Here is a 23,584-nt window from a genome sequence, read left to right as displayed (position 1 = left end):
TTGTTTCTGTTAGTTTCTTTATGGACTAGTATTTGTGGTGACAGTTTGTTTCAATATAAGAAAATGAGTTGCTGCACAGGTGAGGTAGTATTTGAATCACTTAAAAGTTCATGTCAGTGTTTTGGTTCTTTTCAATTTTTCCTTTCTGTTCTCTTCCTTTCTTTTGTTTATTTATTTATTTTTTGCTTTGTTCTGTTTATTTTTATTTATTTATTTTTGTTTTTAGTTTTTACAGAGGGTGTTTTGGGCTCTTCATGGCCTTGCTAACATACTTGGCTGGCCATATTTAGTCTGCGCACTAACTGTTAGTTGGCCCAGTTGAGTCTTACTTTGTGCTCTCAGTTTTTTTAGTCTCGCTTTCTATTTTTGTCCACCTGATTGTGTTCTAGTTCATGAGAGATTTTAATTCTGATGGGCCGGATTTTAATCCGTGTACTAAATTTTAGTCTGCAGACTAAAAGTAATCCGCGGATTATTTATTTTTGCAAAATATTAATTCCCCCACTGGAAACTATCCTAAAAGAATGTTAAATTCTCTTAGAATAGCCAAGGGAATTCACAGCTACTGGTGAGTTCTGCCATTTTTTTGTTCTCAATACCTAGACATAATAGATCCTACTACCTCCCTTGCATATTTGGCTCCGTTGTGCCTAGGTGTTGGTGTACATTACTATGCATGTCACCTGTAACTGTGACTGTCCCTTAGTTGTATTGTTTATTGTATATATTTTTTGTTTAGCTTTTGGTGGGTGAATTGGGCATAACTGCACATGGAACTGTGTTGAATTTGTAGTGCTCAAAGATGTAGGATTTTTTTTCAGTGAGTTTTTCCAAAAAAGGAAAGAATGTTCTTTATTTATTTTAACTAAGTAATGGGTGCAAGGGTATGAGGGGGCAAAGCCCACAATAGAAAAAGTAAGTTATACCCGCACTCCTGAGGTGATATGTCAATTGCCTGAAGAATCCTAAAATAATGAGAATGTCAGCAAACCTCTTTTAGCAGGGAAGTCAATCCAAAATGGAGAATAATCCGCGGTGGCCTGATCCTTCTTAGCTCACACAAATTGAAAATATCTGGCTTGAAATCTGTAGTAATATAAATTAAATCTACTTATTACTTTCCTCTCATCACTAATAATTAAGCAAAAAATGTTTATACTGTCTAACTGGAATACATTAATAGATAAAAATTAGCACATTGGGAACTGATGTCTGTAAAAGCAGGCTAATATGCCCCCTCCCAGCCATGTCAATGGATGATGAATCCAGGTCGTAGAAGACCAAACACTTTACTTTGGGAAGTTTACTTCTAGATTTAATTTTGATTTTAACTTTTTTTGGTTTTGTATTTTTTTAATAAACGCACTGGCATTGGAACATAATAAAATTAAAATGTTTCTTTATTGTGCCTCACCATTGCGCAATCAAATTTTTTTGCATACACTGTGGTGAAATAATTTTTAAAACTTGGACTTGCTACTGTGGAGACTGATGTTTAAAGTTTATAACTGTATAAACATTTTCTATGTCCCCCCCCCACACCATGGATTTCTTATAACACTGGATATATTTTTCCTTGCTGGACTATTCTCTTTTGGATTGACTTCCCCTGTTTGGATTATTTCACTGCATTATCATCTTTAGGATTCGTCAGGAACAGGACATTTCACCTCAGGAGTACGGGTATGTACTTAATTTTTTTTTCCCCAAAATTTCAGGGCAGGTCTATAAAACTAGGGGGAAAACTTTTTTTTAGAAAGGGCAAACCATTATTCATTCTAGAAATGTAAAAGTAAAAACAATGTAGGATAGCTGTGGTGTTTTTTTTTCTTTCCATCCACCCTCTGAGATAGGTTTTACTTATGGTATATTTAGATTGTCAGTCTCCTGAGTGATTTATTTACATCTAGAAGTGAGGAACTGTGGAGTTTAAAAATTATTTTTTCAAGAATAAATATTAACAAAGATGCATAGAACTAAAGGTTCTGAGTGTTAAACAATTTAAATGAGTAAGGAATAAAATGGCATTAGAAGCTTCATTATTAAAAGCCATATTTCAGTTTTTACTGGTTTCCTTCTCTTTAAACACAAAGATAATTTAGAAGAGCTATTTTCTAGTTTGGCCTGAAATTTTTTAAAGTTGCATGCTTCTACACCCTATATTATGGTCACAAATCTGAACTTTGGAAGACACTGGGCTTTGACTCCCCATAATTTCCCAGTTAACCTTTATCCATAGAGTACTAAACCAAGGCTTCGCTCATCAGAAATTTCTCAAAGGGTTTAAAATAATAATGGATTCTTTTTAAAGGGCAGATTAAGTCTTGATTTTAATGTGGCCTCTTAGAATGAAGTCTTCTTTATTGTTTTTAACTCTTTGATTCCATGAGTTAGGATTCCCTGGCAAAATTGACTAATAGGTGTCTTAGTACCAACATGGATGGTTGCTTGTAGCCGTAAGATACCAAATGAATGTGGATGATTTTTTTAAATAATTAGAGATGAGTTTACAATACTAGTTTATTAATAACTTTAATGCAAAATCCTCATTAATGTAACATGAAATTTCTTCACTTAAAATACATTCACTGTTCAGCTACCCTACATTTGAATGTTTTCAGGAGATATTTCTACTTTTGGTGGTACTTTTAATTCTACTTATACAGTCCCATATTGGTGCAAAAGCATTTTCCCTTAGACTAGCTAGCAAAATAAATCCACATGCTGTGAAATAAATACAAACAGCTCTCTGGGATAAAATAATGTCAGTAATGCTTAATATTTTTGTGAAAAATTTTCAGAGTTTTCCCACTGATTATTTTCTTTTACATTCGGAATTTGATTATATGGACCTGGCTAGGAAACAAGAGAGGGAAAAATGACCAAGAACAGTGGAAGATCTAAACATTTCAAATAATACAGTACCTTTAAGGTTTTCTTGACTGAGGTGAGTCAGATCACTCAGAAGAATAAAGATAAAGCAATTTTTGATCGTACAGAGGGTTTTCTAATATAGTCAAATAAGTTCTTTGCTGTTCAGAAATAAATTCCTAGGATCCTAGGATCAATTTCTCAATTTCCATGGAAAATAATAGTAATAAACTTTGTGTAAAAACAAAGAAAAATAAGGTTTTCACTTTAGAAAGTACTCTTATATTGTCTCTTGAAAAGTAAGCTCTATAGTAGTAACTAGTTCTGCTATCTTCAGCCTAAGTGATAGTCAGATGTTACGTGAGCCATTCTCGTTAGGAAACCTTACTTCATCCTCCTCACAATCTACATGTCCTTCCCTCACTATTTCCCTCCCTTTATATACGTCTGCCTCTATTTATATGTCTGTCTACTACCACTACCACATCTTCTGTTTGATTGCTTTTCCCATATCAAGGGATATATATTTCATTTTTCTTTAGTTTCAGAGGCTTTCTGTCCATCTACTTAGTTTATTTCTGTTGTCCCCTTTCTACTTTTATTCTTCAGCTGTCCATAATTTAAAACAGTTATTTTCATAGTTTTATATATAGATTTGGAGTTTTAAGACATAGATGTGTAGAAAGCTTTCTGGTTTTTTTTTTTTTAGAAACTAATTTATTTGCTTCTTGCTTAAACACAGCTTTCAGTTGACTTTTTCTGACATAATGGCTCCTAATGAAATATTTGTACTAATGAAAAGTACATTTCTTTCTCCCTAATTAAGACCTGAGAATATTCATTCAAATGAGGGTAATCTGGCCATGTAAGCTGTATGTAATACATACAGCTATTCTTTGAGAAAACAGTTTTAACTCTGGTTATTCAAGAATTTCTTCAAATCAGATAGATGCTGTTTATTGAAAAGATAATACCAAAGCATTAGCATTTCTAGACCTATTGTAAATAGTTTTCCTTTTTCAGAAAATATTGATGGCCAGATTTGAGTAGTGCTGTCCATTACTGAAAATTGTTCTGCAAAAATCACACACAAGAGGCAACCACCACAGTAGTCAAAACTTTTAGAAAATTTTAATATTCTTCTAGTTGTGCTTACTTCCAGAACCCATCCCTTTTCTTGTGCCTATCATATTGTATTTTGTGTACATATTTAATTGTACTACTTTATGAACAAATGCAGATTTTTTTAAAAATTTCCCCTAGTTTTTTCTCAGAACTTTTCTCATATAGTTTGTAATTAGCTGTTTACCCCAGTGTGGTGAATTATATGCCGTTAATTCTTTTCAGTCTAGAAGGTTCCTTTCACAAATGCAGCCATGTTGTGTGTGGTGGGAATTAACTCATACTCAAAGGATAATTTGCTACAATTCTTACAATAAAGCATTAATTGTTCTTTGCCCTTTTTTTGTGCTGCAGGTCTTCCGACCCCGGACTCCACCAGAGGCAATTGCACTGTGTAGCCGTCTGCTGGAGTATACACCAACTGCCCGATTGACACCACTGGAAGCTTGTGCACATTCATTTTTTGACGAATTAAGGGACCCAAATGTCAAACTACCAAATGGGCGAGACACACCTGCACTCTTCAACTTCACCACTCAAGGTAATTCCAAATACTTAGTTCTGTTTTTTACCATTTCTTTTCTTTTCTTTTTTTTTTTTTTTTTACGATTTTATTTATTTATTTGACAGATCACAAGTAGGCAGAGAGGCAGGCAGAGAGAGGGGGAAGCAGGCTCCCTGCAGAGCAGAGAGCCTGATGCGGGGCTCCATCCCAGGACCCTGAGATCATGACCTGAGCCGAAGGCAGAGGCTTAGCCCACTGAGCCATCCAGGTGCCCCTATTTTTAACCATTTCTGAGGAAGCTACATATGTGTGTTAGGTGATATTCTTTTAGTTGAAATCTGTGTAGGACTAAAGTGGGCATATTAAGTACTTATACAGGTAGGTGAACATTCTTTTAACCAATTATTAGGCTACTACTTGTATGGTTTTGAACAACATAGGGGCAGATAAAATTTTTCCAATAACCATAGCTTCTTTCATTTTTGGCAGATTATAATAAATCTTGACACATGAGAAATTATATAGACTAATGTACAATTTAACTTACAAATTTGTGTTTGAAACTTAGAATGTTAGCATTTCTTGCTTCCCAAGAATTTATGTCAGATTTTTTTAAACCCGGAAATAAATTTGTGGCTATATTTGTATAAAGTCAGATATCTTACAAACAGAAGGAAAACTGGAATTCTAGAACTCTCTCTCTTAGAAATTATATAAGGGATGTAGATAGAGAAATTCCCTTGCCTTCTGGGGCTTGGCACCATTGATGCTACTGAGAAATGTTGAGGAAAAATGGAGTTTGTGTACTTGTGGTTTCTAGACCAGAAGAATCATTATTTCTTAATCACTTTTGTGTTCACTTTTCTTTCCTCTCTAAGACCCTAAGTGATTCATTTAATCAACTGCACTGCTTTGATGCAGAGATTTTCTACATAAATGGAACATTAAAAGTGTACCATTTACTATAGATAAAATAAGCAGTAAATAGTCAATTGATTGATTAGGCTGCTTAGTCAAGCTAGAAATATAAAAAGGAGATGGAGAGCTTTCTGTGACCAAGAAATAGATATATTTCCTTTATTCTAAGATGAATTTTCCTCCCATATTTAAACTTTTCTAAAATTCAAAGTGGGAAAATGCATTGCTTAAGCAATAGATTTAGAAGACGTGAGTTGCTAGTACAATAGACTTGGATGATTCCATTAACTATATTCTGGAGTGGTCAATAACATGTAACTCATAGCAGTGCTGATGTGGTCTTAAACTGCATTCATAAAGAAAAATTTTCAGATATTCTGGGATTAATTCTGACTACTTAGGGCAGATCGGAAATCATTTGGGATGTTGTTTTAGGTTCTGGCTATGCCATTTTAAGATGTTAATGAATGGCAGGTAGGATATACAAAGGAACAGAATAGACAGTAGATCCTGGAAAAATGAAGACTTAAGGAACTTTTGACAGGTGTCTAAAATACCTCATAGGTTATCTTCTAAAGAAAGGTGTAGACCTGTATTCTTTCTCCTGATTATAAAATTGAAAACAGTAGTAGCAGAAAATTAGAGAACAGTACATATTTGAATTTATTCTACAAACCTTGGCCCCTGGCATATCTATCTATATAGATACAGATAAATATATTTATCTATAAATAAATATATATTATTTATCTATTAATAAATAAAATTATTTATTAATTTAATAAATAAATTTCTTTAGTTTAATAAATAAAATTATTGATGAATCAGTGAAGTTTTCACTTGTTTAACAGTGGAACAGGTTTGTTTGTTTTCTAAAATACCAAATTTTATATCAGGAAAAAGCTGGATGATGTCAAAGTTACAGATAGAATTATTACACTTTGCCTATAGGATAGACTCTTCTAGAGCAAAGATTCTATGATTTTGTGTCATTAAGAAAGTAAGTTTTATTTTCAATGTTTACAGCTTTGTTTTAATCAAGAGTAGTATATACACATTGAGGATAATGTTGAAAATGCAAAAGAAGTACAGAGAAAATTAAAATCATAGTCCCCAAATAATCACTTTTAGCATCCAAATTAATCACTATAAGATTTTATGGTATTGCTCTTCTTTAATGCATATACTGATAATCCTTGGATATAAAGTGATACTCTACTCTCCCATTAAGAATATCCCAAATAGGGTGCTTGGGTGGCTCAGTGGGTTAAGCCTCTGCCTTCGGCTCAGGTCATGATCTCAGAGTCCTGGGATCGAGTCCTCCGTTGGGCTCTCTGCTCGGCAGGGAGCCTGCTTCCTCCTCTCCCTCTCTCTCTGCCTGCCTCTCTGCCTACTCGTGATCTCTCTGTCAAATAAATAAAAATAAATTAAAAAAAAAAAAAAAGGATATCCCAAAAAGGTTTCTTTTGGTTAACTTAAATGTATTTAAAATTCTGCTTTGTATAAAATTAAATTTATTCTGTATAAAATTAAATTTATTCAGGAACTTTACTTTTTTACTTCTCAAATTTCATAAAACAGTTTCATTAATACTTAAAAAAAAAATTTTATTTATTTATTTATTTATTTAACAGAGATAAAACAAGTAAGCAGAGCAGCAGGCAGGGAGAGGGAGCCCAACGCAGGGCTTGATTCTAGGACCCTGGGATCATGACCTGAGCCAAAGAAAGCTGCTTTTACAAACTGAGCCACCCAGTATATAATACTTTATATATGCGTCTTTTACATCTGTATCTTTGTTATCAGTAGAGCTACATTTTGAACTATCATTAATTTTTTTATATGAAGCAGTTTTTGAATCTATATGAGGCCACCACTGAAAATTCTACAAGTATCCATTTTCACAAGGTTTTTTATTTTGATTTTGTACTATAGATATCTGTTTATTATCTGTACATTTAACTATCTACTCAGTTGCTTTTTAAAGTGGTCTCTAAAATGCTCTGTATATAGTGACATGCAGCACTCGCAACTGTGGAATCTTGGCATCAGAAACTACTAAGTTAATGTTAAATTTGTCTCTCCTTTTTTTTTTTTTTTTTTTTTTTAAACAAGTTCTGTCAGGTGAACTTAAGAGTTCCCAAACCGACACTGGTTGGGGTTTTATTCACACTAAATATCTTCTCTGATAAGTACTTTTTTTTCAAAATACATGGATCAAGGAAGCCTTTTGTCAAATAAGCAACTTGGTAGAACCCTAGACACAATAGATATTTACTGTGGATACATTTTGAAGAATAATTTTTCTTATATACAGACATACTAGGTACATACTCTATAATGCACCTGTATGTGTTGATCAAAATTGAGATATTATTTAAGCATTTTATTTAATCAGATTTAAAAATCCAGGATTCTGTTTCATTGTTTGTGTGTACCAATTTTGAAATAACTACATTTGATTCTTTAGTCACTGGCTGATAATTTTTCATTATTACTAAAGAAAATAAAATTTTAAAACAACGAAGTTTGTTTTTCTATGGATTTCTAAGCTCTTTTGAAAACAGATAAAATTCGTATGACATAAGATGAGCCATTTTAAAGTAAACAGTTCAGTTTATTTAGTATATTCACAGTTTGTACAACTACCACCTCAATCAAGTTCCAGAACATTTTCATTGCTTCTAAAGAAAACTCCATACCCTTTAGGCAGTCCGTTCCCTTTAACTCCTCCAATCCCTGGCAACCACCAATGTGCTTCCTGCTTCTGGACTTAACCTATCCTGGATATTTTATATAAATGAAATAATATATTATGTGACCTTTTGTATATGGCTTCTTCACTTTGCATAATGTTTTCAAGGTTCATCCATGTCATAGTAGTATATTAGTATTTTGTTCCTTTTCATGACTGAATAATATTCCACTGTATTATGTCTTGACCAGTACAGGCTGCTATAGCAAAACACTAGAGATTATGTGGCTTAAACAACAAATATTTATTTCTCAGAGTTCTGAAGGCTGGCAAGTTCAGGATTAAGGTGCTAGTAAATTTGATGTCTGATGAGGGCCTACTTCATGGTTTGCAAACCGGTGCTTTCTTACTGTGTGCTTATGGTAGAAAGAGATTACCTCTCTTGTTTCTCTTACAGAGCCACTAATCCCATTCATGGGGGTTCTACCCTCATGATCTTAATTGCCTCTTAAAGGCCCCATTTCCAAATACTATTACACTGGGGAATAGGGTGTAAGCATATGAATCTTAGGGAGATGCAAACATTCAGTCCATAGTGTATGGATGGATACACCACATTTTTGTTTATCTGTCATCTGTTGATGGATATTTGGTTTGTTTCTCCTTTCGGCTATTGTGAATAGTGTTGCTAAGACCATTTGTGTACAAGTATATTTTTTTGAATACTTCATTTGAATTCTTTTGGGTATTGCTGAGTCATGTGGTAATTCTGTGTTTAACTTTTTGAGGACTGCCAATCTATTTTCCACAGTAGTTTTGCATGTTTTACATTCTCACCAGCAAGGTACAAGAGTTCCAATTTCTTCATATCCTTGCCAATAATTTTTTTTCCTCTTCCTCTTCTTTTTCTTCTTAAAATAAGCATCCTAGTGGATGTGAAGTGGTATTTTATTGTGCATTGTGGTTCTGAGCTTATTGCAATATAATGAATCAAGACCTGGTAAATGCTATTTTCCTATTTTCTAATAAATTATACTCATAAGACAAAGGGACATGAAAATAAATTGGCTTAGATTTTAGAATATAGTCTTAAAAATATTACAAAGAGTTTTATGAATGGGCAGTTTTCATATTGCAAACTAATAGAATCGGCTAATCTTAACATCCTTAAAAGTCTCTAAAGTTTTTAACTTCAGCTGTGACACATACCTTTAATGTAAAGGCTCAATTTGAAGAAGAATATTTGGTTTGAGCTTTATTCATACATGTCTGATATATATAAGATTTTTAAAAGGTATGAAGATTATTTTATTTTGACATTTCAAATTGTTATATTTCCCAGAATATCAGACATAACTATGATTCTCTGTATGTCTGAATTTCCATATGTATCTTTGAGGATTTAAAGAATGTGTATATATTTGGTAGTGGTGTGTGTAGATGTAGTATGCAATCTGTATAGTTCCAAGTGTTTCTGTGACTCTGCATATTAGTTAAAAGGATGTACATGAGTCTTTGTGTTTATCCAAATGAACTCTGTAAATATGTCCTTGAAATTATTTTCCATAAAACTAAATGTATTAAATTGAAAGTACCATCATTTTGAAATATGACCCTTCTTTTTTAAGTATTGAAATGCCCTGTCCTCGCAGCCATTCTGAAACTGAGCTATAATCTCCTGTAGTACTTTCTCCCTTTCCTTCTACATCAGTATTACACTTGAATGGTATTTCTGTGTATGGACACAGCTGTCCCGGAAAGAAGTGATATTTGATGTTGTTATATTTGATCTTCTATATTATGATTTTGGATCAGTGCTTCCAAATGATTATCTAATTTACCAAGGCAAATTTGTAACTGTTGTGCAGATGCGATTTCAAAGCACATATTATTTAATAGCATTTAATGAATGATCAGAATAAAATGGGGTAATACAAGAGCTTGAAAAAAGGAGAATCAGTCACCCAATTGGTTGTATAGCTAGAGAGAGTCCAGAAATAGGAAACTCTAGGGGTGGGAGGGTGTTATTGAAGTTCTGCTGTAAACACTCCCCCATCCTCACAAATTTTCATGGTCTATACTAATTCCCCCCAAAAGAAATAAAGATAATTCACTGTCTGCATGTAGTAGGTACTTAATGAATGTTTGAGTGACATAGGCCACTTTTAAGTAAACATAGTATTGATTCATGCAATAAATATTTATTAGACATTTCTAGTGTTCCTTCTAGTTGCTGTTAGTGTTGGCTTTTTTGTTTGTTTGTTTTTGTTTTTTGTTTTAAAGAGAGAGACAAATTGATTCATGCAACAAATATTTATTAGACATTTCTAGTGTTCCTTCTAGTTGCTGTTAGTGTTGGCTTTTTTTGTTTGTTTTTGTTTTTTGTTTTAAAGAGAGAGACAGAGATAACGAGAGAGCACAAGCCCGGAGGAGAGGGAGAAGTAGGCTCCCCGCTGAGCAGGGAGCCAGACAGGGGGCTTGACCCCAGGTCTCTGGGATCATGCCCTGAACCAAAGGCAGATGCCTGACTGAGCCATCCAGGCACCCCTGGTGTTGTTTTAATTAGCAAGGTAAACCTACCCTTTGACTAGGACCATGAAGATTAAACACTTGAGTAAAACATAGGGTTGTATTGAAGTAAAGCTTCAATTGAAAAAAGCTTAACAATGCTAACTGCACTTTGATGTTTATTACTGTGCCATGAGTAATTAGCTATAAATAATAATTAGTATTATACTCATATAATTAAAACAAGTATTTCTATGATCAGCTAGAGGAGGAAAAGAGAATGAACAGAAACCTTGGAGATCATTTTGACCTTCTGGATCCATAAGTCAGATTATCAGATGTCTCATTTTTCTGCCACTGGGGCTTCAGTGTTCTGGGACCCCCTGACTAATACTGTCTGCATCTAGACATTGAAAACCTAGACATACCTTTGGCACACCCTCTTTTTCTTCAGTCACTGGATCTCAAAGATGGGACATGAACTGAATCAGACCTTAAGCAGGTAGAATCAGGAAATTCCAATAGGGATCATTGTTTTCTTTATTCACCAATTCCTTGCCTATTCCAAGGCTGGAAAAATTGGGAAATAGATTGCTTTCTGTGTTTAAATGTGAGTTTCCAGTTAATCCCACTACACACTCCCAATACCAGTTCTCTACCTAACTTGTATGAAATTTTACCAAGTAAAGTTACTTTAGCAAACATTGTCCCCCAAGGGCAGGACAAGTTGGCAATTGAGCAAAGGTGAGTAAAGATTATCAAAACATTAGTATGATTTAGTTTAAAGAGTTTACTGTTTTACTACTCAGCTGGGTTATCTGAGAGATTGGTAGCTTTGTGGGGAGATATAGAGGAGTGGTGGCTTATTGGCTGGGCCTATTTAACTCTCTAATGAAAGTTAACATAGGATATGTGGGGCTGCCAGAGAGCACCATGCAAATTCGGGCAAATTGGATGTCTTGGGGTAAAGGGTAAGAGTATCTGCACATGAGGAAAGCAGATGAAATAGTAAAGAGCTTCCACAAAGCAAATTGAAAAAAGGACCAAAATAGAGAAAACAAAAAAATAGGGAAAAAAGGGGTGCCTGGGTGGTACAGTCGGTTCCACATCTGACTCTTCATTTCAGCTCAGGTCATGATCTCAGGGTCCTGGGATCCAGCCCCAAGTTAGGCTCCATGCTTAGCATAGAGCCTGCTTGAGATTCTCTCTCTTCCCTCTCCCTCTGCCCCTCCAACTTGTGCTGTCTCTCTCTCAAATAAATAAATAAAATCTTTAAAAAAAAGAAAAGGTAAGAAAAGAATCAGATTTTTAAAAGAGTGTAAGTGTATGTTACAGAGTAGGAAGTGATGAAAATGGAATTGAAAATAAGTTGGGGGTGAACAATTAAAGCAAGTGGTCTAGAATCCCAGTTCATCAAAGGGTTATACTTCCTTCATTTGAAAGCAGTAGATTACTTATTTACAAAATTTATTGTATGGAATTAAAAACTTTTTAAGTTCTTATAAATCATTATTTATCATCATTAGGAGGTTCCATGATCTTTGTAGCAATGAATTTTAAACCAATTTTCCTGTTATAGAATAGTGATACACATAAATATGGTCAGCCACCTTCTTATCTGCCTTTCTACGTCCTGAGTATTTTCTTTCAGCCTGCCTCATCCTCAGCTACAACTAAAATGGCCACAGTGGGGGGGTGCCTGAGAGGCGCAGTGGGTTAAGCATCTGACTCTTGATTTTGGCCCAGGTCATGATCTCAGGATCATGAGATCAAGCTCTACATCAGACTCCATACTCATTGTGGAGTCTGCTTGAGATTTTCTCTCGCTCTCTCTGTCTCCCTCCTTCTTCTTCTTCTTCTTCTCCTCCTTCTTCTTCTCCTTCTCCTCCTCCTCCTCCTCATGTTCTTTCTCTCTCTCTCTCCCTAAAACAAATAAATCCTTTAAAATTAATTAATTAATTAGCTACAGTATTTCAGTGACCTGAGGTTATGATTCTTCTGATATTACTCTCAAGTTCTTGTAAACCCTGAGTTGGGGTTTTTTGGTTTAGACTTATTATAATTTATAATAGCAAGGATAAATTTACATAAAATAAAAACTCTTGATTTATATGTAGGATATGAATCAAGTCACATAGTGAAACTCATAAACTGTTCTAATTTGCAGTGCCCCTCTGCTTTTTTTTTTTAAAAAGGCTGAACTGTAAACTTTTTATGTGGCTATCCCTATTTCCTTTTGTGTGTTCTTTTGAGTGAAAATGACTATAAAAGGCCTTTATAGAACAATGGACTTGAGGAAATTTGTTTTAAACAAGTGGATTATTTTGGTAAATAAGAAGTGGAGTTGTTCTTACTTATCAGTGGAGTTGATATCAAAATTATTCTTTAATATTTCATAAGTAGTCTAGAAGAATAAATTTTCTAGGTAAGCAACTTGTACTATTCTAGGTCATAAAATGACAGGGAGAATGTAAGGAAATTCTTGAGTACACTAAAAGGAGGCAGGTAAGTCAGTTCAGGTAGCTAAAGAACTAATGACAAAAATGTTGACTGTATTCAAGATTTTAGGCTCTAAACTATTAATTATTTATGAGAATTAATTGTCATTTTTCTCTGAGACTATTTTGTCCACTCTGTTTCTTTGACCTTACTATTGGGAAGAATGTGGAATGATGTAGGAACAAACAGTCATAAACTAGTATCTTAAAGTTCTGTGTGTGCTCTGGACGGATAGACTTCCAGGAAGACCAGACCACTGGTAGTATATGATGTATAGCCTGGGTAATAAAGATATGCAGTATTGCATATGAAAGGAGGTAAGTCAGACCTAAAGTCTAGTTCTCAGTTTTTAACTAGTTGTAGATCTTGGTCCAGGTAATATCTCTGAGTTTCCTCCCTTTAAAAAAAAAAAAAAAAAAAGTGGAATAAAGAATATTCAAGGACACTTTCAGCTCCCAAATGCTGATTATAAAAATGAATTGACTTCAGAAAGATGAAGGAAGGAAGGGAGGGAGGGAAATAAACACCACAATAGGGTGAGATATATAAAATCATAGTATAAATGAATACAGAAAACACAAACTCAATTTCCCAGGATTGAAAATATTAGCAATCTCATTTTTAGATGCCTCAAAAGGTTATTAGCTAGATAAAATAATTCATAGTAATGCTACATTTATTATACTTCACCAAGAATGGATTGATTTTTATATTCTTACAATAATGTAAGGTTTTTAGGTTATTAAGGCCTATTCTTTTTAATCACCAGAACTTTTAATATACTAGCATTTTGCTAGATAACTTTAAAAATACATCACTTCTATAAATGTCTTTTACAAATGCATTCAGACATTTTTGGGTGACTGGTATAAATTGTGATGCTCCCTCTTGGGCAGTTCCAAGGCAAAGTAGTCTTGGATTTGTGTAGATAATTATTGTAGTTCTCACATTAAACATCGTTAGTATCACCAAGAAACAATAGTGAGCCTTGTAATTATTTGTTTACTGTTTGTCTGATCTAATTAATTTAGTTATTTAATTTTAACATTTAGTTAGAAACTTGGTCAGGGATTTTCTGGGCACTTTGAAATTGTTAGAAGAGGAGAGGAGCCATTAGGATAGGGCTGATAATCTTTAAAAAAAAAAAAAAATCCAGATAAGCAACATTAGAATTCAGTAATATGTGAGATCAAGTTGCACATTCCAGCCTTTGAATTACTGCTCAAAAAAAGGGACATGCCATTGTGAAAATCGTCTGAACCTTTTTGTAGAGAAATAGTACTTATTATAAAGAGCCACTGGCAATTTTCATATGTAGATAGGAAGCCTGATAACACAAGTGAAGACCTCAAACTAATTGTAGAAGAAAGAGTAAATCTGCCTCTTTCAGGGACTCCTTTTTAGAGATCTGCAGGGTCAGTTTCAAAGCTAATGAAAAAGATGACTTTTTACCTGATGACTGGTATTTTTTTTTTAAAGATTTTATTTATTTATTTGACAGAGAGAAATCACAAGTAGATGGAGAGGCAGGCAGAGAGAGAGAAAGGGAAGCAGGCTCTCCGCTGAGCAGAGAGCCCGATGCGGGACTCGATCCCAGGACTCTGAGATCATGACCTGAGCCGAAGGCAGCGGCTTAACCCACTGAGCCACCCAGGCGCCCCATGACTGGTATTTTTTTACATCACCGTAAGAGAAGGTCTGGTAAACAAAGGGATTGATTTCTTCCCTCTAGTTAACACATTGATTGCTTCTCTCAAATTTATCCTCAGCTTTCCCACTATCCACAGTTTGAACAAACATATACCCTACGTAGCCACTGACCCACTGTTTCTATCCCCATCCCCCCAGAAAAAAACAGGAAAGTTTCTTGTCTACCTCTTATCATTAAATTTAGGACTCATATATTTGGAAGAAAAGAAACTTCAAGGAGTACTTAAGATTTTGTCAACTAGATTTATGTTTTGCTTTAATATTTTAAAAGATTGATTTATCAGGCAGTCAAGTATGGTTAAATTCATTTAATTTATCTTTTCATGGGTATGTTTCTTCTCTTATTTACATTATAAACAATGGTGCAGCAAAATTCAGTTCAATGAATTTGGTCTGCCTTTTGGTTGATTGATACCTATTTAGTTTTATTGATAACTTTTTAAATTCATTTGGCTTTTCTTTAGTCCATTGAAATATTTAGTTATAGATCATGTAATGATTGATATGGCTATCAAAAGATTCTTGATATGCCCTGATAAACTACTGTGTGGTTTTTGATGGCACAGTTTTATGGCATCTATAGTTAGTTAAAGAAACTTTTACCATTGTTAACTTTTCTAAAACCTTCTGAACTTGTTGCCATGTTATTTTGAGCCATGTCTCTGAGATAAAACATGGTCTGTCTTATTCTTCCTACCTCTTCTCCAAAACTAGCCCACTTCAGTATTATGGACCTCATAATTCCCTTAATTATCTCCCTAATCTCAAGCCTTGCACCTGTTGATTCAATAAATATTAGCTTTCTTTTTAGGGGCGCCTGGGTGGCTCAGTGGGTTAAGCCTCTGCCTTCAGCTCAGGATCCCGGAGTCCTGGGATCGAGCCCCGCATCGAGCTCTCTGCTTAGCGGGGAGCCGCTTCCCCCTCTCTCTGCCTGCTGCTCTGCCTACTTGTGATCTCTCACTCTGTCCAGTAAATAAATAAAAAATCTTTTTAAAAAAATTAGCTTTCTTTTTATTATCAGTCTCTTCTACACTGCTTATTCTTTGTCTTCAAGAATACACCCACTCTCTCTGATCCTAAAAGAGATCCCTTTGCTCCTTCTGTTGTTCCTGTCCCCTAAAATACCATCCTTTTTCACATTCTTATGCTCACTCTGCAGTTTGTATCCACATTCATTGTCTCAGTTTCTTTACTGCTCACTGTCATGGATATACGGGGTGACTGGGGGTGGGTAGTAATTATCATGAGCAAAAAATCATTTCAGCCATTTTGTGCCAGCCCTATAGTCTGTCCCCACAAAAGGGACAGACTTTAGTGTAGAGAACAGGACTATAGCAAAGTATAAGGAGGCTTCCTCTTTCATATAGGCAAAAGTTATGACAACAACCTCTCTGAAGTAGAGGAAAGCTGATGGAAAACAGTGAACCTCAAGGAATTCCTATAGTTAAGGAAGAGAACAGTGAGTTCTAGAGATGGGGGAGGTGGTTAGAATTTCTTAAGTTTTAGAATGTTAGATTAAACAAATTTGCAAAAGCCCTCCCCTCCACCCAAAGGCTACTTATTGACTCTAGATTAAGAATCTAGTCCTTTTAGTTATTTTGTGGACTTTACTTACTCTCCTCTTTGTCTTTGGTCATGGCAAAACCTCCAGGATCCATAGCTTCTCCTTTTCTTGCCTCTTATTTTCTTCACTTTTCTCCTTTCCTTTCGTTAGTTACCCCTCTTTTTGTACTCAAAACCAAAATGGCTATCTCCTCCCTAAGGAAAAAGAGGTTGCTTTTTTTCAAGCCCTGCCCCTGTGTGTGTGACATTCACAAAATCTCACATAAAACCACCATGTCCCCTCCACTGGGCAAACTGATACATAGAAAGATGAATGATCTGATAAAAGAGAGTAAATGAATGGGAGAAAGTGGGCAACATGGGCCACATGTGACAATATTCAGTTTATTTTAAAGATTATCTTAAAAGTGGCTTTGTCAGAATGTCTTCTCTTAAAATCTCTGGTCATCTTTTCCTTTTTTAGATTTTCTTTTAGATGTTGGGCCCTTGGCCATAGAGATCTTTTCATTTAAAAGTGCTCGTATCCTAGGGACGCCTGGGTGGGTTGGGCCTCTGCCTTCAACTCGGGTTGTGATCTCAGGGTGCTGGGATTGGGTCCTGCGTCGGACTCTCTGCTCAGCGAGGAACCTGCTCCCCCACCCCCTGCCTGCTTATGATCTCTCTCTGTCAAATGAATAAATAAAATCTTTAAAAAAAAAAAAAAAGGTGCTCGTATCCTGAATAGGTTGAATGCCTTTCTTGCTAGCTTATTTGTCTTTTCCATTGTCTTCAATTTCTGTTGATCAAAGACAGTTATCTTTTTCTCTGTCCTGAGACCTACTACGTGAAACACACTTTCTTGCTCAGTATTGATAGGTGGATGGGAGTATGGATGAATGGTTAGAGGAATTTTAAAGAAACCTTTTTAGCAGATTTTAATTGTAAATGGGATAGTGAGTCTTCCTTTTTACATTAATGAAAAGTACCACATCCATTAATTTTATTCTAGAACCATGAGAGTCATCAGCCATGGTAGTAGGGATTCTCTTGCTTTCTTAGGTATAAGATTATAGGTTGAAATAGGACTAATGTGAAATAAAACACCCTAGGATCTTCTGTTCCTCAGTGACAACAAATACAGCTACTAAAGCTGATTTTGAGAAAACAGCATCTCTTCAAACCTAAACAGTAGAGTAGTGGTTTTCCAACTGTCTTCCATCTATTAATTTGAGAAGCTGCCCTACATCTTCTCACTTAAGCAGAAAGTCTTCTTTCAGTTTTAGGCTTTTGCTCCCATTCATCTTTCACAAATCTTGGCATCAGCTTGCTGGTTGTTTTTGTTTTGTTGTTGTTGTTGTTGTTGTTTGTTTATTAAAGATTTTATTTATTTATTTGTAAGAGAGAGAGAGAGAGTGAGAGCGAGCACAGGCAGACAGAGTGGAAGGCAGAGTCAGAGGGAGAAGCAGGCTCCCTGCGGAGCAAGGAGCCCGATGTGGGACTCGATCCCAGGACGCTGGGATCATGACCTGAGCGGAAGGCAGCTGCTTAACCAACTGAGTCACTCAGGTGTCCCTTGTTTTGTTTTTTAATCAGAATCTGGTATCATTTAGTACAAATTTTGGATATTTAGATGCCAATTTGAGTAAGTCAGTAATGGAGCTTTACAACAGAAAATATTTTTATTTTTTTTTAATTTGCTCTTAAAGATTTTATTTATTTATTTGAGAGCGAGCAGGAGGAGCAGAGAGAGAGGGAAAAGCAGACTCTGTGTTGAGTGTGGAGCCCAGTGCAAGGGTCAATCTCATAACCATGAGATCATGACCTGATTTGAAATCAGGAGTTGGACACCCAACTGACTGAGCCACCCAGGCACCCTCAGAAAACATTTTAAACTATAGTATTAAAACACTATTTTCTTTGCTAGGGTCTCATGGGGAGGGATGAATCAGGAGTGACTGCTGAAAGGTTTCCCTTTTGAGTAATGACAGTGCTTTGAAACTAGACAGAGGTGTTGAATGGTTATACAACATTGTGAATGTATGAAATGCCACTGAACTGTGCACTTTAAAATGGTTAATTCGGGGGTGCCTGGGTAGCTCAGTTGTAACTGTCTGCCTTCAGCTCAGGTCCTGATCCCAGGGTCCTGTGATAGGGTCCTGTGATGGAGCCCCATGTCAGGCTCCCTGCTCCATGGGAAGCCTGCTTCTCCCTCTCCCTCTCCCCCTGCTTGTGTTCCCTCTTTCACTGTCTCTCTGTCAAATAAAATAAAATCTTTAAAATCTTTAGTTTTGTGTTATGAAAATTTACTTTAAGATTGTACTATTTAGGGCGTCTGGGTGGCTCAGTGGGTTAAGCCACTGCCTTCGGCTCAGGTCATGATCTCAGGGTGCTGGGATCGAGTCCCACATTGGGCTCTCTGCTCAGCAGGGAGCCTGCTTCCCTTCCTCTCTCTCTGCCTGCCTCTCTGCCTACTTGTGATCTCTCTCTGTCAAATAAATAAATAAAATCTTTAAAAAAAAAAAAAAGATTGTACTATTTAATTTTTTTTATTCCATGCCATATCTGTGAATTGTTAAAATGTATGCTTAACTCAGAGAATAATGTCTTCCTGTAGCTTGTATAGTTGTGTAATTATTCCTTCAAATTACAACACTTACTAGAGAGAAAATGAAAACCACTGGGTAAATGCTCGAATTACAAAAATTAACAGAGTTATCCTGGGAGGACCAGGAGAACGGTCACATTACCTAAAGCTAACACCAGAGACTTGTATGTAAAAACTCACCGCACTCCTTGCTATCTGTCTACATCACTAGATTCAATATCATCGTAAATTATTTCTTGAGACTTACATATAGGACTTGATTCTTTGAAGAAAGCCACTCTGTATAGAATTGATAGAAACTTCCACATGCTGGTAAAAAGCCTATTTCAAAGCAACAGTCTTACTGAGTTAGAAAGCAAAATAGAATGGAATAAAAGCATTCTTATTTTTAATAAAGCAACGAAACTTTAACAGTTGGGCCATGCATGCAGTGGTGCCTACATACACATACACACACAGTATATTTAAATTAATGAAAGATGGAAATATATCTTAGTAATATGCTTATTCTCAAACTTTTGGCCAGTCTAGTTCCCCAGGCTTCCTTCAATTCTCAGACATATTCTAATTTTAGCAGATAGTGCCTTAGTTATATGTACAACATTTCTGTGGACTTGCTCTGTAAGTTGATTATTAGCTCATTGATTTAGTTTTAGATGTACATTTATCTTGTCTTTTTTTCTTTTAAGCCAATGTTTTAATGTACTTTATGTTTATTGTTACCAATAAAAGTAGTTTCAGATACAGAGTTAAGAATGGGCTCTAATATGTGTCTTACCTTTTCTTTAGAACTGTCAAGTAATCCACCTCTAGCTACCATCCTTATTCCTCCTCACGCTCGGATTCAAGCAGCTGCTTCAACCCCTACAAATGCCACAGCAGCCTCAGGTGAGAACACAAGTGTCTTCTCTAAAAACATTCATTTTTTTTTAAAAAGATAATGATTACCTCCATTTTATTTCATGTGATGTATGTGAACATTTAATACCCTCCAAATTTCAAAAACATACCACAGCCAAATGAATAAATGTGAATAAAATGTTGCTTTATTTCCAAAGAAGCACAAAAGGACCCCATAAATACTTTATATATAAATTATAAATATCTTACTATAATGTTAAATTCTGTCCTCTTAGTTACCTTTGAAGTCATACTTTCTATATAATTTCTTGATAAATATACATGTATGCTGGAGAGGCAAACTTTCAACAAATATAAAATATAGATTGGTATAATTTGAGCATTTGAAAGGACTAAAACTAATGCAAATACATTTAAGGTTTAGATCAGTATATGACTATATCTTGTTTATCTTTAAAAAAAAAAAATGCCTTCATGGTCTCCCGGTTAGAGTTCTGGTATACTGCTGATCTCTTAGCCAGCTAATGGGGCCTTATTTAGTGAGAATTGCAGATATTCTGCAAATATCCAACTTTTGAATGAATTTTAAAGTTCTTTAAAGAATCACCAGATGCTGTTTAAATTAAGTAAGAAATACAATAACACAATTAGGCTCAGAATTTGGTACACTTTTTTATCCCCCTCTAAAAAGCAAATGTCAGGAGCTGACTCTGTTTTCAGTAAATCATCTATTTTACATTGAACTGAGTTGGATCAGACATATTTTTGCCTAAGGGCATTGATGCTGCAGGAGATAAAATCTTTCTTTATTAGTTCTTGCAATTCCACAATAAGGTCATAATCCATCTCCTGTTGTCTGACACACAGTTGTTTGTTCCTGTGCAAAAGTTTTTTAGAGCATTGCTAATAAAGCTGAGAAACATTTCTAGTCCATGGCCTACATTCGTTCCAGAAAAAGTCTGGAAAGAAAGGTTTCTTTTCTAGTTCTAGTTCTATCAGCACATGCTACTTTGAGAAAGTCGTTTGAACTTTATTAGTTTTAATATGTCTTACTAGTTTTCTTGATCTGTAAAATGCGTGGCTTTGCTCTCCTAGAATAATGTTGTAAAAATAAAATAATGTGCTGAATTGTGGTTTAAATTTTTTAAATATAAGAATTTTAAAACTATCACCAATTTATTTAGAAGGAAGATAGAGTTGCTTATGTGAGCTATTAATAAACCTAATAAACCCCTAACCCAAGTTAGATTTTATATGACATTGTTTGTTCAAAGCATGAAATAGCCCCTAACCCTGAACAAATGCAATTACTTGTTGAGCTTATTCCAGGAGTTTTATTAGAATTGCTTTAGAATATGAGTAAAAATGAAGTTAGAAATACAATAGCACCAATTATGATTGGTGAGTTTTGGGTAATTTTAAATGATTTCTTTAGTGTGAGATACTAAACAAGTTAAAGTAGGTTTTTTGGGCAAATTGCCTAGTATAACCTGATTTTTATGTGGCTTCAATACAAGTTACAGCAGACCCCCCAAAATATTTCATTGCTATATATATATATATTCTTAAAGCCATTTATATCACATTTTGACATAAATATGCAAAATGATTAGACTCTGATCCTGAGAGTTTACTTCAAAGTTGAAGTACGTAAGAATATGAGGAACTTAATAGAGGAATAGTAGGCTGAGGCTAAGGACAGACTTAATTAGTTGAGAAAAATGCCTGCCTTGAGTATCTTGATAGTTACCAGAGGATATCAGATAGTGTGCTTCCTAGTGGCTAAATAAAGGAATGTTACATGTTAAAATTTCCCATTGTTCATTAGATTAGCACCCTGATAGTTTAGGAGAAGCAAAATGTTTCTGGGCCTGCTGTTTGAGAAGTATTTCATCATTGGGGCCTCAAATTTTTTACTGTAAGAGATAGATTAAATGAAGTTCCCTTTACCATTCCAACAGTAAAGGTAATAATGAGCTTCATATGGATACTTTTTTAAGTGCCCCTCGGTGTGAGTCTGTGGCAGACCACCACATTATGGTCAGGGGAAAAGTTTTCTTTTGGGCCAAAGTAGTGAGAACCAAGTATGTTACCAAACATATCTCAGGAAATGCTGATCTAGATGAAGGACTTGATCGTGCGACATTGATGGCTATCTGTATTTAAATAAATATGTATGTATGGGTATATATATATTTTTTGAATAAGAATTTGGCAGTGTGGGCTATATTCTTTAATAAGACCTTAAAATATTTATGTTCTTGTTATCTCTCATGGCTTCAGTTTCCTTATCCATAAAACAGGAATAATAAATACCCGCTATATAGACTTTTAAGAAGTAAGAAGTAATGTGTACAAGGTTCTTAGTTGGTGCTATGCTCAGAGTTCAGAAAGTGACTGCAAGTGAATTGATTAAGACCTGTTGGAAGGCATTACTATATAGAACAAGAAGTATCATAGTTCATGCTTTTTAGTTCACTAATCCCACTTCAGAAATCTTCAGGATACTTCTAACAGAAGACAGAAAGCTACCATGTACAGAGGTAGAAATAGGAATAATTACATAATAACAAAAAGGAGATCCAGTCTGATCTGACTGGTCAACAGGAAGAAATTGTTTTGATACAGTATGAAATCTCCATCTTTATATAATCACAAAAATATCAGTTATGTAGCTTATAGACATTTGTAAAAATCCTTACCAGATCTTATGTGGCATGTTGGTAACTGCCAAAATGAATGCTTGCATGTGGATAGGGACAGGATAAGTTAATATACAAAAATTGAAAGAGTTGTGTTAAATTAGTGGGTATGGATTTTGATTTTTTTTTCTTTCAAAAATTCTCATACTCTTTCTAAATTGTTTTTTAAAAAGTACCTCAGTATCAGGAGGCATTATAGTTGATCATGGCTCTGATGAGAAACTTTTGAAATTATATATACTATTCTTAATAGTCCATAAAGTATAATTTTATATATGTATAATATATAATTTTAGTATATAACCTTAGTATATATAATATATAATATATCATTTTAACATACACATGTTTTTATATATGTAAATTCTTATTTTCTCCATGACATCCTCTCATTTACTCCATTTGGGAGACCATTCGTCTAAACTATTTAGAAAAATAAATCTTGAGAAATTCCCATTTGTCTAAACTATTTAGAAAAATAAATCTTGAGAAATTATAGTTTTACTGTTCAAATATAAACCACTTTAGAGATTCATGTACTCCAATGCCATGTCAATTAAGTGTGAGATATGGTAGAGAATTTCAGCTAGAGCAGTTTTCTCTATCTTTATATATCAGTTTTCTGAGTAAGGTTTCCTTCAGTGCAGTGGTTATGCTATTAAATTTAAAAAACACTAATTTCCACTAATGTTCTTACTATCTGCTAAGAAGAAGCCATCTGTCCCATGCTTCTGTATAGCAGTAACTGGAAGCTCATTACTACAAAAATAAGCACATTCCATCTTTGTATCATTTTGTTAGAAAGTTTATCCTTTTTTCACCCTGAAATTTGTCCTCCTATACTTTCTTCTTCTCAGTGATCCTATTCTTGGGTTACACACAAAGGTCCTCAAATTTTAATGATGGCTAACTGCCTTCCATATTAGTGAGGGTTTCAAATCCTAATCCTGAATATGTTCTAAGTGTCAGGTTGTTGGGTTTTCTATACAATTATATATCACCTACACATTTCATAAACATAACAGTTTTTTGCCACTGTTAAGCAG

At 34.8% G+C, this 23,584-nt stretch overlaps 1 protein-coding gene across 3 annotated transcripts in view; it reads left to right on the top strand.

The window, feature by feature from the left end:
- GSK3B (glycogen synthase kinase 3 beta) overlaps positions 1–23,584 on the top strand; it is a 214,735-nt gene that overhangs the window by 177,259 nt on the left and 13,892 nt on the right. For 2 of the 3 annotated variants that reach the window (XM_004772791.3, XM_013046044.2), the window contains exons 9-11: positions 1,645–1,683; positions 4,348–4,534; positions 19,765–19,863. In XM_004772791.3, coding sequence (XP_004772848.1) covers positions 1,645–1,683; positions 4,348–4,534; positions 19,765–19,863 — 325 coding nt within the window. The remainder of the gene's footprint in view (positions 1–1,644; positions 1,684–4,347; positions 4,535–19,764; positions 19,864–23,584) is intronic. The other variant, XM_004772792.3, reaches the window with a different exon arrangement.

This window comes from Mustela putorius, unplaced genomic scaffold (assembly GCF_011764305.1).
Source record: "Mustela putorius furo isolate JIRA1106 unplaced genomic scaffold, ASM1176430v1.1 tig00003834_pilon_pilon_pilon, whole genome shotgun sequence".
Lineage (NCBI taxonomy): Eukaryota > Metazoa > Chordata > Mammalia > Carnivora > Mustelidae > Mustela > Mustela putorius.
Note: the sequence above shows the minus strand (reverse complement) of the source record. Positions and strands in the feature narration are given on the sequence as shown.